The sequence below is a fragment of the Macrosteles quadrilineatus genome, unplaced genomic scaffold (assembly GCF_028750875.1).
Source record: "Macrosteles quadrilineatus isolate MER2022 unplaced genomic scaffold, UCM_ALF_1.0 Scaffold_2__2_contigs__length_208266976, whole genome shotgun sequence".
Lineage (NCBI taxonomy): Eukaryota > Metazoa > Arthropoda > Insecta > Hemiptera > Cicadellidae > Macrosteles > Macrosteles quadrilineatus.
The window spans coordinates 134513456-134533349 of NW_026542595.1; the positions used below are offsets into that span (position 1 = coordinate 134513456).

Genomic DNA, 19894 nt, shown 5'->3' on the forward strand with positions numbered 1-19894 from the left:
AAAATTTTTTTTAAGGCTTTGCCTAAATAATATTATTTTTACACAAAGTATGAGCATACAATGTGTAATTTGTTTGAAAAAACGTTTACATAACAATACTGCTATTTAATTTTATTCTGATAGGCAGCTAATCAAGCTTATATTCAATTGATTGAGTTTGGTTAGTTAATGAAATTTCAACAATCAACAGTGGTTCTGTAACTCTTCTCCTTAACAGCTTTACAACTTACAGCCTTCTCTTTACATTCTCATTCCATTGTAAAGAAACATGATAAATAATTTTTCCTACAGTTACCTAACAATGTACATGTTCTCTCACTGATTTGAGAAAGCAAAGTGGCCAATTCGCTCATCAGTGAGACAATGTTAACATTGTCTTACTCTAATTACTTTGTCTCACTCCAGATTTGCAACGTGAAGGCACGAAATAGTGAGCGCGTAACATGCAGGCAACGTTGTATGCGCGCGAAGTACGTTGGCAGCACTGGCTGTAAATCAGCTGGTCAGCTGTTGTACTGTTGTATTTGTCACTTCACATTAAATGTTATATTAAAAGTTCACTTCTGTGTAAAAATAGGTTATGTTTGAAGAAACATAAGACCAATTTATTTGTTTTATGGTAACTGTAGGAAAAGTATAATGTGCAACTCGAGTTCAAAGTACAATTGCCTCACTCGAGAAACCATTCCTCACTCGCCTACGGCTCGTGAGTAAGGATTTCTCTCGAGTGAGTCAATTGCTCACTGTAAAGTGAAATTGAAATTAATTGTAAAATAAAAGATAGAAAATATCTAGTACATGTTTATTGAAAGTAGCAGTGGACTGTAATAATTATAAGTTTGTTTTTAAAATATGTATAAACAAACAAAACATATGATTTGAATCACACATTGATAAATATAGTCTTTTTGAGAAATAATTGTATATAGGCTATGTAAATTATGTGTTTTTACACACTCACTTTTCTCACTAGTTGCACAAATAACTATTGTTGGTTTATCAATATTTTGTACCGATTTTTTTTTACCTAGGATTTGATTTTTAGTTTTTATAAAAACTAGTTCTTTTATATAGTTTACATTTAGTTTTACTTAGTTATTTTTCTTAAATGGATTTACATTTGGCAAAAGAACTGACTGACTGATAGAAATTAAATTGTATTAATATCCAAGAAAATTGTTTCTACCTTCCATTATTGCTACCTAGCCCATTTAGGTATTTAACCTGTTTTATTGTCTATATAGATGACTGAACAACACAGTTGTTAATACAATCATTTATCCAAAAACAGATACCACATAGATGAATTTGTTACGAATAATCAATAAATTACCAATCCTAAATTAAAAAGCAGACAAAACAAAACATTTTGGTATCAATAATCAATACCTTTTTAACTCTCAATTTAAAAACGGACAAAATGCACAATCTGTAATACACTGGTAACAGATCTTTTATTTTACTCACATTATGTACAATGTTTGTGGCATTACAAAAATTGCATACCAACAAGTCAGAATAAGAAAGTGTGTCTATCTAATGGATACTTAGCCTCAAACGCTCAAAAATGTATAGGATCAACAACAGTTTTAAAATGTTAATCAGGTCCAAGAGAACAATATTCCACTTTGTCGTAACAATAATTTATTGTTTCACAATTACAAAATTCATTAAATAGTAAACAGTGCATTCATAACCAGAATGAAATGAGTCTTCAACCTTTATGGAGATCACAAGATTTTGAGCACATTTTACATCTGAAAATGTTAGTACTGTATTAGGAACAACAAATTTACTTCAATGGAAGGCTATATGAGGATCAAGTGTTCTAGTGAACCCCATATTTTCTTACACACCTTAATTTGCTTCTTACCAACTTATTGAAAAACAAAGCAAAGAGATTTTCCGGGTATTTTCTGTGGTATGGGTCAGAATCCTACTTCCCCTAACAGTTTGGCTCAAAAGAAATTTGCTTCCCTTAGATTTAGATTTTATGAATGAAAAATAAAGCTATTGTTCTGAAGTACTGACCAGGTTGTCCAGCCGACTGGGATACTGAAGAACCAAGAATTGTATGAAATATAATGAAAAATGTCTTTATTTGAGAGGCAAAGTTAGGACTAGCAAGTCCTCAACCACATGGCCACTAATTGTAGGCTATGTGAATTTTCATGACCAGGAAAAAGACCTTACATTTTGTATGGGAGAGGGAAATTCTGAAAAAATCACCTATAGCGATAGCCTATTCAATAACGACGTTCAATTGGTTATCTTCATCACATATTAAGAAAGGTGCAATTGTGGGAAGACAATTACAAACTAGTTTTGATTACAGTAAATATGGCCATTTACAGATATAAAAACTAATTGTTTTAATATTTGATAAATTTTACTGCATTTTCGTCTGATCAGAACAGTTATTGCGGATTTAGTCCTGATCAGTTCAGATTGGTGGGACTCTAGTGTACTAAAAGAATACATAATAAGACATTAATTTGACTTCTAGCTTAAGAGTCCTTGGAGGCTAGCGGCCAACTTGGATTATTTCAAACCGCTGTTGAAGGGTTATCATCCAAGAATATTTATTCGAATACCAAAGTGATTGTAATTTAAATATCTAGTGCACTGTGAGATCAGAAATTTTTGTTGTTTTGTTCGTTGCTAGTTTTGTACTGTAATTGTTTTCCAAGGGAGTCCATGGAGGCAACGGCCATCTTGGATTTGCCCACTATAAGAGCAATGTTAATTTTGTTCATCTATGTTCATATCTAGTGCACTGTGAGATTAGAAATTTTCTTCCTTCTTTTCTTATTGTTTTATGAGTTACAACGTCTAGGCTCCAAGGACTCTTGAGTTGATTTCAGTATTATTTTCTGTGAACAAATGTTTTTGTATTTAAAATCCTAGTCAACTGTACACTTCTCTGTTGTAATATTTCTTAGGTCATACCTCTATCCCGGATACAGTATGTCGTAATGCCCAGGTCTGTATAGCAGATGAATGGCTGGTGAAGACTGGTCGGGAAAGTCATGAGCAATCACCTCGGGTGTGTTGCCTCGGTCCATGTACCGAACTCTCACCCCGACCTTCAGTGCGGAGGACAGAGCCGTTATGTGAATGTGGTCGCTTTCTTTGAACATCGGTTCCACCTCCTGAAACATCATGCATCATTTAAATGTACGGAGAAACGTTGATTTTTCTAGCTCGGATATGAAAGAGAAGTTTAAGGAAACGAATCCTTCATCGTCGTTAAACAATGCAGGAAATTAATTGAGGTGACAGGCTTTCAAGTACTGTTCGAATGCCTGCCCTAACAGGTCTACAGAGGAAAACCTAAGGAAAGTTCTAAGTGGAAGAGAGGAAAACCACTGTCAAGAGAATCTCATGGTTCATAAAGGATTAGTGATTTGGAAGGGATTGACATTCTGTGAGGGAACGCAGTATACTTCATTGCAAACACAGTAAACAAATCCAAAATCTAATCACACAAGAAATTCAAATAAATTGTTATAATTCCTAATGTTGAAAACATTACCACTACCACTAAACCTAAGACTGACCTGACTGCAGAAGTCCTTGACCGTGCGATCTCCCTCGATGAAATGTTGATAGAATTCCGCCTCTTTCTGTAGGTATCCAGAGGCTATCAGTCGTAGATACACAACCACATAGTCTGAGTAGCCTTGGTCGTTGAACATCTTGTGTAGCGCCTCGTAAGACTCAGGCCCCTTGCCTACCAACTCTATCACTTCCATGAACTGTAAAACATTTTGAGGGGGCAATTAGTTTGTTTAGAGAAGAATATGTTGAGGTATCTCATGAGTTATAAATTTGACTTCTAGATTATAAATTGATTTCAGAAGGACCATTATTTTTGAATGAAGATAAGTAGGCCTACTCTTGATGATGAAGGGGTTAAAGTTGTTTTAGTGGTTGCAAAATATTTTCCTTTTTTAAAACTTAAAGTAAAAAAAATTAATTAGGACCATTTCTGGTTTTAGCAAGTAGGGATTTCATCTGTTTGGAATTCATTATGAGCCATTTTAACTCAAACTAGTAGCTAGGTATGACGCTTTATTTATACTTACCGTATCATGAAAATCTTCTAATGTAAATTTAGGAAATCCCAAGGCAATTAATAAATCTTTGCTTTTTAAAGCAAGTTCCCTGAAACTGCAAGCACAAAAATGTATTTGATGATACAAATTCTAAAATTGGTACATACTCAACATTAGTTAGATATACAACACAGCTGGGTGGCTGAGTGGTTATAGTGCTTGCCTAGTAATCAAAGGTTATGTTAACTGCTATTGCAGGTAGTTGCAGGTAGTGGTTGTGTGGGTAGTTTTGAAACTTAATCACATTCATTTCTCGTAATGAATGAACTCAGATGGTTTGGACCTTTTAGCCAATTTCTTCTATGGGGAAGAGATATTAAATTAGTCTCTCATAGATGGCACTTCTTGAAGGCCTATTTTCTATGAATTTTTCATACTATGACAGTTGGTTGGGTACAAGGAAGATCCTGTAGTTTACAAGTTTACCGTTTCAGTTTAACACTAATTCAAGTGTATAAAAGCAAAAGTATAGGGAGCGGCAGAAATATCTGACGGTTTTCAAGCGAGTACAGTCCGGCAGCCGTGTGGAGAGGGGTGGTGGAATGAGCGGCTCATTCTCAAGGTCAAGTGACCCCATTTCAGTCGCCATGGAGCAGTGGACCGGTATACATCGCGCGTTTGTCGTTGAGGCGTATTTTAAAAGTGGCGATTCTGTTAATGATACACAACGTAAGTTTCGTAGGCATTTTAATGTGGCTCGTGGGGAACCTATCCCATCCCGAAACACCATCAAATTTTGGGTCAATACCTTTAGATCCACAGGATCAACTATTCGACCAGTACCTAAAATTCTGTTTCTTTACATAGCTATCTAGGTGAAAATGGGCCTCATCACTCATTACAAGAATTTTTTCGTCATCCATCAAATCAATCATTTGCTCTGAAAATGTTTGACGATTAGCGTGGTCGTGAGGCTGAAGTTTTTGGACGATTGCTATTTTATATGGGTGAAAGTGAAGGTCTGAGTGCAAAATTCGTCGAATAGAGCGATCAGACATGCCAAGAGCAGCAGCTTGTCTACGCGCCGGGCGATGCGGGCTCGTTAGCACAGCTTGTCGCACTCGCTCCACGTTCTCCGGCGTACTCACTGACCTTGGACGGCCTGTAGGCCTACGTTTTGCAGTTGATCCTGTGGATCTAAGGGTATCCACCCACAATTTAATGGTGAATCAGGATGGGATAGGTTCCCCACGAGCCACAATAATATGCCTACGAAACTTACGTTGCGTAACAACAACAGAATCGCCACTTTTAAAATACGCCTCAACGACAAACGTTCGATGTACCTATACCGGTCCACTGCTCCATGGCGACTGAAATGGGGTCACTTGACCTTGATAATGAGCCGCTCCCCACCAACCCCCTCCACTCAGCTGCCGGACTGTACTCGCTTGAAAACCGTCAGATATTTCTGCCGCTCCCTGTAGTAGGCCTTAACTTCTAACACACTCTCAACAGATCTAAGTTGTTTTTATCCTCAAACAGGATACTACTTGGATATGGAATCTCTACAGTTTATCTTTACCTTAAGCCGCGTTCCCACTTGAAGTGAATACAAATGCGCGGCACGCTTGTCAACATGATTTCGTGAGCCACGCCTGTAGTGAGGATGAGATTACTACCAGTTGTAAGGCGTGGACTATTCACACGACCCAAAATTCATTAGTATATCTTTTGGATTTTACTTCAGGAAGCCAACGATGGCAAAGTGTATTGTTGTGAAAGTTATAAGAAGAGTTTTAAGTTACGACAGTAAAGTCTACCAATTAGGAAAAAGAAGAAAAGGTGTTTTTAGGTAAGGAAGTGGATACTTGAAAGGAATGCAGAGGTGCATCGATTGATTGCACGGTACAATGACCAGCAGAGTACAACTCCAGGAACTCCACAGTTTTATTGTATTGAATATTAATTATACGGGTTTCTCATGGCATTGACATTAGCATTAGCACATTTAAACTTCTTAACAAAAACACAAAAACCGTTAGGAACAAACAAAACTTCAGCCAGGAATGCAAAACTGCAAGCAGTTGAGAACTGTTCACAACTGAAAACTACATATGTTTGATCCGAAGCGTGGCCGCACAAGAACTCCCCTCACTCCAGGTGAGGTCAGAGGCAAACTCACTACACCTCGTTCCCACAGACTGTATTCCACGCCTTGTGTGCTTGTGTGTGAATGTGTGCTTCACGCCTTGTGCCAGCTTCATAGGAACGCGGCTTAAAACTGAATTAAAATTCCTAAATTCTGTAACACTTTTTATAAACAATTAGGCCTATGAAATGGGACAGAGTATTTACAACTTTACGTTTACATACATTTCTTATAGGCCTATATTGTAAATAATATGACAATTTATCATGAGCGAAACTGTTAGACACTTAAAATCTTTATTTACCATATTTTCAGGTAAAAATAACCTGGTTGGCAATCATACCTTTTGTACTCCTCTGGATTATCCAACAGTCTTTCAAAGTAGGCAAAACCAAAACCTCTGAAAAAACAGTTTCCATCCGGTCTGGTTCTTCTGATATATTTGTACTTGCTCGCTAAATCTTGTACTTTTTGCATATAAATATCATCAGCAGTATATTCTGATTCTAAGGACAAGAGATTTTCTTTCTCTCCAACCAATGCAATTTTTTCTGATATCTAAAATAAATGAAAAATAGAAAATTTTAGTAGACCTATATAATAGGTTAAATAGGTTCAGTTGAATACGAAATTACAGTAGGTAGGATACTGTATATATATATCTAAAACATATTTGACTAAACCAACCAAATTATATGTATGTCACAACTAGGCCTACTATGTTTCACATTGGATATTGAAATAATACTTATCATCATCCTGACTGTAAATGTGATTCATACCTGGTTGCATTTGGATCCATACCTGGGCCCGGGTCCGATTTTTTCCCATTTTGATGTCCCCAGAGGCCAAAAACCATTCATTCAAAATTTGATCTACAGTAGTAATTTGTAAGTCCTACTCGTCCGCGATAACTTGAGTAATCTTTATCCGATTTATATGAAATTTGGTTTAAAGGTGTGAGGCGGGTGAAACTTGAATGAGTTTCGCGAACCAGCATGATCGGACCATGGGAACGGGGATTTAAGGGAAGGAATATGTCGGCCTTAGTCAGTTACAAGACTACAAGAACTTGGCTTAAAATACCTACTTTGTATGGTCGCCATTTCATCGAAAAGTATTAAAGTATTAACAAAAATTGTTTTTTCTCCCTTTTGACACTCAAAAACAAAATATCACAATTTCTCTGTAGACCTGTTTAAAAACAAATAGTTTATAATATAAAAGCAGGAAAAACAATTTCCTTGCAAGAGCTAAATTTGAAATGTTACAAAAATATATTTTTTACAGTCTACATAGGGGAGAGTGGGGAGCATTTGAACATGGGGCACATTTGAACAGTTTAAATTTGCCCTCATTTTTAAAACGTTTTTATTAGGTCGCTTTCTTGTCCGCTACAAATTTTGCAACCGATTTTATACTAACTTCCCGATGAGCTAGGGACTTGAAACTTGAAACGTATCTCACAAATGGAAGACAATGCAATATTATACAATTTAATTTTCATATTTCCCTTGGGCTACGCCCCATGGGCTTGTTTTTATTAAATCGATTTCTTGCAAATTTTGATACTTCCCGATGAGCTATAGACTTCAAATTTGAAACATAGCTCACAAATGGATGACATTGCAATATTGTATAATTTAATTTTCATATTTTCTTTCGGGCTACGCCCCATGGGCTTGTTTTTATTAGCTCGCTTTCCTACAAATTTTGATATCAATTTTAAACGATGTTCCCGATAAGCTAGAGACTTGAGATTTGAAACATAGCTCACAAAGTCATGACAATGCGATATTATATAATTTAATTTTCATATTTCCCTTGGGCTACGCCCCATGGGCTTCCAAATTTGTCATGTTTACATTTTGAAAGAATGTAAATAAATATATCAATTAATTTAAGTCAGCTGTTAATACTTAAATTTGACAGTTCAAAGAGCAGAGGTTAAGAGGTACAGGTTATGCTCCCAAGAGATTCTTTATACAAATATTTCAAAATATAGATAAACAATCTGATTGCAGATATAAAGATGTTTGTTAATAATGTAAATTGTTATTTATTTAATGTTCTATAAAGTAAACAATAAATTAAATAGATTGATATATTTATAGTTAGTAGGTAGGCCATACATTCAATCTAATACATAATTATATGAAAAGAAACTCAAATAAACCTTAGATTTCCCACATGCCTTTGTCTTAATCTGATATAGATGCTTGAAATAGATTTAACATCCTCACGCATTAAAAAACTAAAAAAATGGAAAATAATTTATTAATAAAAAACTTGTTTTAACCCTCCAAGTGTCTTTAGTGTTTAGGTGTCTTAAGTGTTTAGGCCTTAATGTCCACCTATTTTTGGCGCATTTGCAAGGTGTTATTAAAACGGATCTGAGAAGCTTAAAACAATGTTAATTCTAATGTTCTATATACCATTTTGTTTGGAAAATCATGGGCTTCAATATTATATATAAAACATAAGGAACATTAAAAAAAAAAAATTTTAGGTAAAAAAAAATATAATTTCGAAAATTTTCAAAAAAAAATAAGTTCACGCTCAATGAAATTGTATAAATTATAGGCCTATAAATATTTGAAAATAGCCACTTTGTTCTAAATTTTATGAGGATTACAAATATATAATAATATAAGGAAGTAGATTTGCAAATAAATAAGTTATGGGCAAAAAACAGATTTCAGTACATAGCGTTTAGCTAAGAATGCATAGCCTAACCATAGCTAGGAATCTGGCTGATAATTTACATCAATATCACTAAATACTTCTTCAGGATCATCAACCAGCACTTCAAAACCACTTAAATCTTCTTATAATGCAACACGTATATCACTACTTTTGATTTTTAACACTAAAACAATGATAAACGTAATAAAACACATCAGTCATCGGTCGGAGGGTAACCTAGCTGTTTACAAATACACGCACGTCAGCTGTCTGCTACATATTACGATCGGCTCAGATAACGTACAGCGCTGAGACAGACCTCTGGAGAAAGCTTAGAATGAAACGGAAAGAACGATACCTAACTCGATCCAGTTCAATCCGATTCAGTCAGTTATAGAGCCTTCGCCGTAAACGATGTCTGCTTGTCGAAAAATCGACAAGTAACACTACACAAAGTGTGCTGCTTGTCGAATTTTCGTCAAGTAACACTGGGAGGGTTAAACAAAACGTTTTTAAACGCCCTAAAAAGTACAAAATAATTTACAAATAATTTATAAATATGTTGAGAGAGTATAAATACTTGTACGATTTAAAACTAAAAACGTGGGGTGCATGCAATAGATAGTTTACCTTCACCTACTGAACTAATGTATTATTATCAATTAATTGCATGCACCCAACGTTTTTCGTTTTAAATCGAACAAGTATTTATACTCTCTCAACATATTTATAAATTATTTGTAAATTATTTTGTACTTTTTAGGGCGTTTAAAAACGTTTTGTTTAAAACAAGTTTTTTATTAATAAATTATTATACTCGAAGGCCATTAGACCAGCTGTAAAATGTAGCCCTCCTATAGGACAACAGGTTGCATTCATCTCCCTCCATTTATGATCAGTTATTAGTTTGTTGTTGGGAAAAGAAGTTTTAGAGCGCCACAAGAAAACTTTTTTAGCAGTAGGGATTTGTAAATTTCCCATTGAAAAACTACATTAGAGATAAGTTTGATCAATTTACCTTATGGCTTATACATATTTAGATACAATTATGCACTTCACATTGATAAATTACAATTCAAGAAAACATAATTTAACTTTTTGCAAAATGGTGCCTAGTGGGGTAGATTTGAACAGAGTCTTGAGGGGTACATTTGAACACCATGTTTTCCCCTGGTAAGCATGTGGTTCTAATGTACCCCAACTGACTAGATTTGTTTCCTATACAAGACAGTAATGAATAATAATAATTTAAGACTTTAAGCTTCCTCAACCAACAATGAGTGAGAGAACTGCACGTGCAGCGAACGAATACAATTTTGCTATTAACTTTGCAGCATTTAGCTACAAATAATATGAATCTAAAACATTAAATGAAGAATTAGTTCCAATAGAAATAAGAATTGTTTTTATCAACTCTAATGCATAACAATTTCTGTAAAATAAAATTTTTTATTTTACTTAATTAGTGTGTTCAATTGTACCCCACTTCTTGTTCAAAAGTACCCCACCGGTGGGGTACTTTTGAACGATTTACATACCCTTGAGAAAACAGATATTAGGCCTACACATTAACATGTTAACTTGGAGGGTTTAAAAAATAACTAAATTAAAGCTAACATTGTGTTATAACTAAATGTAATAATGTTTTTATTAAAAACACATAAATTCACCGATAAAAAAATTAAAGTTTAAAAAGTGTTCAAATGTGCCCCACTTTCCCCTACTTAAAAAAAGCCTATTTCTTAATCAGTCTCATTTCCCGATATTGGTTTTTAATTTGACTTTAATTATAGCCTACCATCTATAACCATCCCTACCACCATCTACTTCATATTGTGGTATAATTTAAGTAGGCTACACTAAGCGTTTAACAAATAAACATTATGGCCTATATTAAATTTATTAATATCTTGGTCTCTTTGAAAATAATTTTTACGTAGTTTTACTATAGGCATAACATATCATCAAAATGAAAAACAAATACTCACCTCCTTCTCCAAGTCTCTTTGTTGTTGCAGGATGAGGTCATCTTCAAGTGACATGAAAAAGATTCAACATAACAAATCAGTAAATGCTGAAGACAAAACACACAATGCTGTTTTACTTGGTGAAGGTCAAATTAAAATGGTTCAAGGAAACGTAATTGAGTGAATCAGCTACAAGACATAATTTGTACTCGGCCCAACACCCAGATAAAACATTACGCACTTAGTCAACCAGTAGGTGTAACCATATCAGGTGTAGCTTAAAAAACATAAATTTTAAAAGTTTTTTCCGCTTGATCTGAGTTGACCAGTAGGGCTCACTTCCACGAACAGACAATAACCCACAAGCCACATATCTCATTTGGTAACTAGAAGGGAGGAGGTGGGCGGGATTCTTATTTCCTTCCTGATTTTTGGGATGGGATTTTTCTTCCCATGCAAGGAGGGAAACTTTACTTTGTTTAATGGCATTTTCAATCAAATGAAATTTTATTTATTTCCTCCTAGTATTTAACATTTGGTCAAAACACTTTTTACCTTACCAGTAGCAGCAAACTTACATACTCTTTTTAATCTGTGCTACCGTACGGTACTTGACTATAAAAATTTGTATTTGAATAACTTATTCAATTTTAAACTACTAGGCTAATTGCCTGTGTTTCTTTGAAAATGTAGTAGGAAAATAGGCACATGAAAGTAGGTATCAAACAAATGATAGGTTGCCACCCAAAATAAAACTCCTTGAACCGTCCCTGAGCTTACATAATGCTAGGCCTAACTGTAATATAATAAAGACAATATTAATCAAAGAGCCATGCAAGAATGATTAATACTTTTCTACAGTAGCGTAGTTAAACATTTACCTTGATTAACAATAGCAGTGTCTTTTGATTGATTTACTTGATCGTCATCCATTGTTGAGCTTTGATTCTGAAATCAAAAAGATTTCTTAGGGTTAGTGATTGATTATTAAGAAACAGATCATTTCAAACATTTCTCCAAAAGGCCTGAGGTATTTGTTTATCGTAGTACGTTCACAAAGTTTATTGGTTTGAAGGGAAAACCCCCCACTACTTTTTTTAGTGCAGCTGATTGAGGTTTTGGCAAACCTCAGCTGTTAAGCTATTGTTTTAAAGGTAGGATCAAGTGGAGGGGAAGAGATTTCTTCCTCCAAAAACCGCCTAACTTAAATTTTGAGAACGGAGTATAGTCTTTCAGAATTAAGATAGAACCATTTCTTTATGCCTAAACTAACATGCCCAAACATGATATTGAAAGCTATTATTTAATCTTTAAAATACCTATGTAAAATATGTACCTAGCTTACCAGGCTTAAGGTAAGATCAAACAACAAAGGATATGGGGCTCGTGTGTAAAAGGCATTTACACTCCTCTTACTAACTCACACTTTAACTTTGCTCTAAAGCTCTGTTCATAGAATGAATCCATAGGCTGCCACTGAAGGGTACAGTTTTCCAGAGAATCTACGATATGTTATCGGATAAAATATTAGTTTGATAAAATACTGAATGTAGCATAAATATTGAGTTTCTGTTATGGGTCTTTTCAAGTACCTAATAAAATAAAATAAATAAATAATGAAAATGTCTTTTTTAGCCAGCGTTTCTCTAATAGGTACATAACTTATCAGTTTTTCAGAAGAACTTTTGTCATTAGGCCCAAACTACTGTACTTACAACTAAACATTTATATCTTTTAAGAACGTTTTAAGCGTAATCTTAAAGGTATTGCTGGATGCAACGGTTTTCAGGCTCTCGGGTCTAGACTGTTGTACAATGTGGGTCCAAAATATGAGAAACTTTTCTTTCCCAATTCCAAGGTGACCCTTGGAAAGTGAAGCCTCCCACCATGACGTGTCCTACGTTGTATGATCTCATCCCGGATAGAAAGCCTCTCGCAAAGATAGTCGGGCTCACGGAGAGTCAGTACCCTTTGAGTCATGCAGCACGTCAAACACCTACACATGGCTTCCATATGCAACATGCTGGCTGCTTCACGGAAGGGGGAAACATGATAGGACATTTTTTTAAGGCAGAGTACAAATCGGCTTGCTGAGCTTTGAATTTGCTGTATTCTGCACATGTCTTCCTTAGTGATACTATTGCCATATGCAGGGAAGCAGTAACTTAGTAAACTACTGACAAAATATCAGTGACTGCATGAGTTGAAGCTTTGTCTAGCCTCAGACAGCATAGCTCTGAACCTGTACAGACTTCTCAGTCTTCCTATTGCTTGTTGAGAGGCATGTGTGATGTGATCTTTTAATTTCATATTTCAGTCAACAATGACGCCAAGAGTTTTGGCTTTGTCACAGACCGCCAGACTCCTGCCATGATCAAGATTGATGTTCCAGCCATTATCTTTTAACTTAGTGTCTTTACTAGGTGCAGTATGAAGTACAGTGCACTTGTCTGGGCTACATCGGAAAGGATGCTGCAAGAACGGAAGAGCGCTCCCGCACTTTTCAGATGTGGCAAGAATAATATCCGCAGTACTATCCTGATAATTAAGACCAATTCGTAAATTACAAGGAAAAATGTGGTTCGGATTTCACTATAAACTGTGACAAGTGTTCCCAGGCTAGTGTCCGAAGAGTAGAGGTTTTTAGTGGGTAGTCTCTGGGCCTTAAGCCCGTTGGAGTCCCACACTACAGGCTAGCCACCTATGTGAAATGGACAATAAATGATTTGATTTGATTTGATTAAATAATTTGATTTGATTAAATGATTTGATTTGATTTGATTTGATGTGTGCATAAATGCCTTTTTCCCACCTCTCCCTAAAAAAAAAGTGCACTTGTCTGGGTTCAGCCTAAGCCCATTAATGTAAGACCATTTGGAGATGTTCTCCAGATCAGTGGTGATCTTAAGACAAGTGCAACTGAGAAAGTCAGCTGTGTAAAGCGTGTAAAGTACAGGCCCCAAACAGCTACTTTGAGGAACGCCCCGTTTTTTGACAAGGGGTTCAGATGTTTCACTTAACCTATCTGGAACCCTGCAGTTGTTCGATAAGGCCTAACCTACCTTCTATTAGGACTGGTAATAGATGTTTGGAGGGTAGGCCTAGAGTAAGTCAAAGTGAACTTAGGCTGGCTTGTGTCAATGTGCAGTGCCTTAGGACAAAAATTAACTTGATGTCTCTATTCTTAAATGATGTATCTCCTGATGTTTTATGTTTGAGTGAGCATTGGCTAGAAGAGAGTGAGGCCGAATTTTATAGTGAGATAAACTCGTTGTCTTTGGCCAGTGGCCTATATAGAACTAAACATAAGAATGGTGGTGTAGCGATTTATCTGGCTAATACCATTAAATATAAGAAGATTGATCTTAGTGTATTCTGTACTGAAACAGACTTTGAACTCACAGGAGTGGAACTGGTGGACCTCTCACTTTTAGTTATTTCTGTATATAGACCCCCTAGAGGGGATATTGATACTTTTTTCACAAATTTGGACAGATGCTTGACCTGGTTGGCTCATTTCAACACTCCAATAATACTGGGCGGTGACTTCAACATCCATCTAAACCAAGATGAAACAAAGACCCATAGGTTTGTCTTTGTTCTAAAAAGCCATGGATTGTTTGTGACAAGCCGTACTCCCACACGTGGCCCTGTGTGTTTGGACACCTTTGCGACTTCGCTTGACACCAGGACTTGTGCGACTACTGTTGCTGATCCGATAGTGGCGGATCACTGCCCGGTAATCTTGGATGTCCCATCTCAAAGGGTGAGTAACCCAGATTTCCTACCTTGGTTTGCTATGTATAGTAAGATTATAAGACCTATTAGTGAAGATAAGTTTGGTTACCTTAGGTTATCCTTGATGTGTAAAGACTGGAATGCAGAAATTCAGACTAATGACCCGATTATAGCTTTTGACTCTTTCTTTAATATTTTTATGAACTCTTTTGACCAGGTCTTTCCTCAGAAAATACTGCCTGGACGTAAGCCTAAGCCCATAACCTTCATCAACTACTGGTAAGCCTAGGCCAACCAAGAGTAGGCCTAAACATAATGGTAGCAAGTCTTGGTACACACCTGAATTGGTTCAACTGAGGAAATTTGTATTGGCGTTTAGCGATAGATATAAGTACGCTGTTGATGAAATAGACAGAAATAGGTTTTTTAGTTTATACATTAGAAGTAAGAGGTTGTACAGAGCAAAGGTGGATGAGGCAAAGAAACTTAATAACATGATTGGTATTGAGACTGCCAAAAATCCCTGCAAGGCAGCATGGAATCTGGTGAATAGTGTATCAAAACAAACCACAACTCTCAAGTGTAGGCCTACTGCAAATCCTGATGAATTTAACAAACATATTCTTGGGGAAATTGACAAAATCGTAGACTCAATAATTGTCAGTAATGTAAACACTGGAACGGAAGTACCGAACAAGCCTATTGTGAACCTCCTAAATGACTGGTTCTATGTAACGCCTCAAACTATCATCAAAATAATTAGACAGTTTAAGAACTCGACTAGTCAAGACATCTATGGTATAAACATTATTGTTCTGAAACATGTTGCCGATATTATCGCTGAACCCCTCGCAAAAGTGCTCAATGTCTGCATGACCCATGGGGTTTTTCCCGATGCATTGAAAGTCTCTAAAACCGTACCTATCTTTAAGAAGGGTAACCCTGAAGATATGGGAAGTTACCGGCCTATCTCTATAGTGCCTATGTTCGCAAAAGTTTATGAAACCATATTAAAGAATCAACTTGTTAAGCACTTTGAATCAAACTGTCTGTTTAGCGACTCTCAACATGGTTTTAGGAGTGGTAGAACCACCAATACTGCAGTTCTTAAGCTTGTCACTAAAATAGTCGATGCCTTTGAAGAGGGAAATACAGTTGCACTGACTCTAGCCGATTTAAGTAAAGCTTTTGATTGCGTTCCCCACAATCAACTGCTAGACAAGTTGTATTTGTATGGTGTTAGGGGGCCAGCACTGCATGCCTTTGAATCCTATCTCTCAAATCGAACACAGATAATGGCTGTAAGAGGGGCAAACTCACAACCACTGCCAGTTAAACATGGCGTGCCCCAGGGATCTGTGTTGGGCCCTGTGCTTTTTTTGGTGATGGTGAACGACCTCGGGCAGCTTGGTAACGTCTTGCTTTTTGCAGACGATACGACCATCTTTGCAGAAGGAAGTACTCCTGAGGAGGCCAGGGTCAAAACTGAACAGTCTTTTGAGATTACTAAGAACTGGTTCAAAGTAAACAAGCTCTGCCTAAATGAAGGTAAAACCCAACACATGACCTGTAGTCTGTCTCGAATTCCTATCCCTGGCAACCTGCCTGAGGTTAAATTATTGGGCTTCACTATCGACCCCAAACTCACCTGGGAAAATCATACGACAAAAGTTTGCACTAGGCTTGCGAGGGCATTACATCTCCTCAGGAGGCTCAAACCCATGCTGACAAAGCAGTATTTGTTGACTGTTTACTTTGCTTTGTTCCACAGCCATCTCAGCTATGGGTTGGAAGTTTGGGGCCATGCAGCTGGTTGTAAGGATGTACTTCTGATACAAAAGAAGGCGGTTAGAGTCATTTCATCTGCTGACTACGACGAACATTGTAGACCCCTTTTCAGAAACCTTAACATCCAAACAGTATATAATCAGTACATCCTTATCACCCTAAATGACTTAAAGACCAACATTGCCAGTTATGCATTGAGAGAAGACCTACATGTCCACAATACAAGGTCAAAATACAACCTTGATATCCCTTACTGCAGACTGAATAAAAAAAAGAACAGTTTCCCTATGTTGGCTGTTAGGATGTACAACCGATTGCCCCAATACTTGAAAAACCTTCGAGCCCAGGATTTTAAAAATCAGCTGAGAGAGTGGCTACTGGCAAGGCCCATGTACTCCCTGGACGAATTTTTTGAAATATGCGTCTAACCTGCCGCCTAAACTGCAAAATGTAAATTTGTAAATATGTATATATATATATAAATTGTAAATAGTTTGACTCTGTCTATCCAGCAAGAGCTGGTCATGGACGTCGAGGGAGGTAATTCAGGTAATTCAGGTAATAAGGTAAGAGTGAATCCAGGTAGTGATTCTATCGCTAAAACCCTTATATTTCATTTTTGCAATCAGCTTAGTATGGTCCATAAAATTAAATGCTTTGGAGTAATCAAGCATAACATGGTAAGATACGTTTCCCTTGGTCCTTGGCATCAATCATGTCACAGAATAACTTAAATTGGTCAAAGCCGTACATGTGCTATGATTTTTTTCTAAAACCAGACTGTAGTTTAGGTAGGCCTATTTTATTGTCATTCATAAATTGGGATATTTGGTCAATCACTAGTTTCTCTAATATTTTTGATAAGTTATTGCTGGAAGAATTGATATTGGTCTAAGCTTTTCTACCAATGGTGCAGCTGCTGTTCTTGGCAATGGCCTGACAATAGCCTACTTTGCTTCTATGCATTTGGGAAGACTCCATTGATGAGTGACTCACTTACGAGATGTGTGATATTTCAATAGGTTCAGCATTAGGATTGAATGGTGTTAGGCCTATGCCTGGTTAGGCTTAGTGAAGATGTCAATAAGGTTTACCATTATACATGTAGGCTACTGTAAGCTTACCATACGGTACTGTTATACTTATTTAATTTAATGTTACTGTTACGGTAGGCCCTACCCTAACTTGTTTTCTCTTCTTGTATCTGAAAAGATTTTTTTCTCTGTAAGTTTATTGTATAAGTAACTTACATCGTGCAAGAGAAATTTCATATGGGCTATTTAGCATTTGTTATTGAAACTAGCCTATTTTATGTAGCCTATTAGATTATCTAATATACGATTAACATTGTTTATATAACTCTTTATCCTATTGTAAATGGCATTGCCGTGAAATGAATAAAAAAAATTAACCATCTAGGCCTAAGTGATAAATTGTGAATCATGAACTTAGGCCTACTGGCATAAACTAAACTTAAACTAGGCCTAACAACATAGCCTACTGTCACTCAACTAATAGGCTTACTTACGGTACTTCTTTATTATTTGAATCTTTCACTTTTAGAAAGTAGTTAAACCATTAATTATTCATGAAATGCTAATATTCATAGCCTATTTCAGAAATAAATAAAATAATAGAACGACGGCAACAACAAAAATATTTTTTTTAGTTGAAATGAGTTGAGTGGAGTGGAGTGTTGAGTGTTATGTGAGAGTGACGTTGAGTAGAGGAGACTTGACTGACTGAGTGGAGTGGAGTGACTGAGATCGAGTCGAGATGCAGAGTGCAGGTAGGCTGCAGACTGCAGAGGTGCTGCTATGCTATGCGCCCTATCTAACCTTCAAGTTCATAAAAAAATGATTATTATTGAGCTTATAATTTCATCGTATCTGGAGGTAGCACCTTGGGAGATGTATAATCAATGATAGAACAGACAATTGCGGGGATGCGGAATACTACCCCCCGTAAAACCACCCCCTCACAGGTGAAACGCAACGTCACGAAATCTGCCAACTAACCAATATGGGATTCGTGTCCGCGACTGGAATACTACCCGCCACCTAGCAAAATGTTATTCTTTGCAATTTTAATTCGAGTAATTCCGTTTGATAACAGAAAAGGCGTGTCGGGGATATCATACAGAATTTTGAAATGTTACAACAAGTTTGGTTGGTTAGGTTAGTTTAGAACAGTATGACAACGAAACTTGAGTGTCTGTGGACTGTAAAACTACCCCTCCCCCCTGATCACTGACGGCAACATGACGCAGGAACCTGCTTTGGGGGCAGTTGTCCGGGGGCATTCTTCCGGTGACCCAGAATTGCGTCTCTTGGGGATAAGTTCTTCGAATTTGCTGTTTATTTATTTTAATTTTCATATAAATCATTACAATGGAACAAAAGAGACTACCCTTGAAATCTTTTCCTTCGACTTCCCGTGAAGAAACCTAATGTTGGTTAGGCTTTAAACGCATTATCATACAGTCTCGTAAAACGTATAATTTAAAACAATTACCGTTTGGGTACGTTAAATTATGATTGATAGGTTGAAATGAAGTTTTATGAATTAGATACCAATGTGCCTTTTATGTTTGAAAATTCAATATTTCAGATTTAGATTCTAGTCCCCCCGACAGCGCTAGCTTGACTTACGACGAGCATAGGTTTTATAGCGCTGTCGGGGGGACTAGAATCTAAATCTGAAATACTAGTGCTATCCAGATAGCTCATTGGTCCACACTCACTCACACTGATTATGGCTTCCTCTATCGTGTCAAATCTTCTTAGTAAAATTTCTTGTTAAATTGTCAAACTTTCTTAGGACGAATACTATACTAACTAAATTATAACTCAAATTGTATGTATATTTCTATACACGTTATGTAGAACTCCTCATGAATGTATATACATCTGAAATCTGATATACATCTGGTACAAATCGGACTAAAGGGTGTTTATGAACGTGGTTTTAGTTTTTTAGAAATTTGACATGGACCTTATGGGTGAAATTGACGCCATAACATTATTTGCAACAACCATAAAAAAGGAAAACAAAAGAAGAGTCTAATAACATTTTGTGTTATTTACTGCAATAAAATATTATTTGTAATACTAGCTGACCCGGCGAACTTCGTATCGCCTAAGTTATAGGTTTCCCCTAAGACAGACCGATGGAAAGAAAGTACCGTTACGTTTAATTTTCAAGATGATCTCGTTCGCATTTTCAATCACGTCCTGGTTGAAGTTCGTTCGCTACGCTCACTCACCTTTGGGTTGGAGCTCGTTCGCTACGCTCACTCACCTTTAGGTTGGAGCTCGTTCGCTGCGCTCACTTGCCTTCAGGTTAGCTCGTTCGCTACGCTAACTCGCCTCCAGGTTGAAGTTCGTTCGCTACGCTCACTCACCTTTAGGTTGGAGCTCGTTCGCTACGCTCACTCACCTTTAGGTTGGAGCTCGTTCGCTGCGCTCACTTGCCTTCAGGTTAGCTCGTTCGCTACGCTAACTCGC

The 19894-nt window shown here is 36.7% G+C and overlaps 1 protein-coding gene across 2 annotated transcripts; it reads right to left on the bottom strand.

The window, feature by feature from the left end:
* Positions 1-1627: 1627 nt before the first annotated feature.
* On the bottom strand, positions 1628-18083 carry LOC128986163 (ubiquitin thioesterase otubain-like). Of its 2 annotated transcripts, none has more exons than XM_054406343.1 (8): positions 17917-18083; positions 11744-11810; positions 10884-10924; positions 6554-6768; positions 4089-4173; positions 3561-3758; positions 2950-3152; positions 1628-1757 (listed from the first exon to the last, which is right to left on the bottom strand). In XM_054406343.1, exons 2-7 carry the CDS (start codon positions 11793-11795, stop codon positions 2952-2954), a joined length of 792 nt encoding a protein of 263 aa, XP_054262318.1. In that variant the 5' UTR covers positions 11796-11810; positions 17917-18083; the 3' UTR covers positions 1628-1757; positions 2950-2951. The 2 variants fall into 2 exon arrangements, with proteins under 2 accessions (XP_054262318.1, XP_054262320.1); XM_054406345.1 differs by having other exon boundaries at positions 17913-18083.
* Between the last annotated feature and the right edge of the window lie 1811 nt (positions 18084-19894).

What these genes read in the sequence shown, in the direction of transcription:
- LOC128986163 (XM_054406343.1), bottom strand. Translation starts at nt 11,795, where the DNA reads ATGGATGACGATCAAGTAAATCAATCAAAAGACACTGCTATTGTTAAT. An exon ending in AAAGAGACTTGGAGAAGGAG is followed by an intron (nt 6,769 to 10,883) that starts GTGAGTATTTGT and finishes CATTTATTTTAG; the next exon opens with ATATCAGAAAAAATTGCATT. An exon ending in TAGAAGATTTTCATGATACG is followed by an intron (nt 3,759 to 4,088) that starts GTAAGTATAAAT and finishes AATGTTTTACAG; the next exon opens with TTCATGGAAGTGATAGAGTT.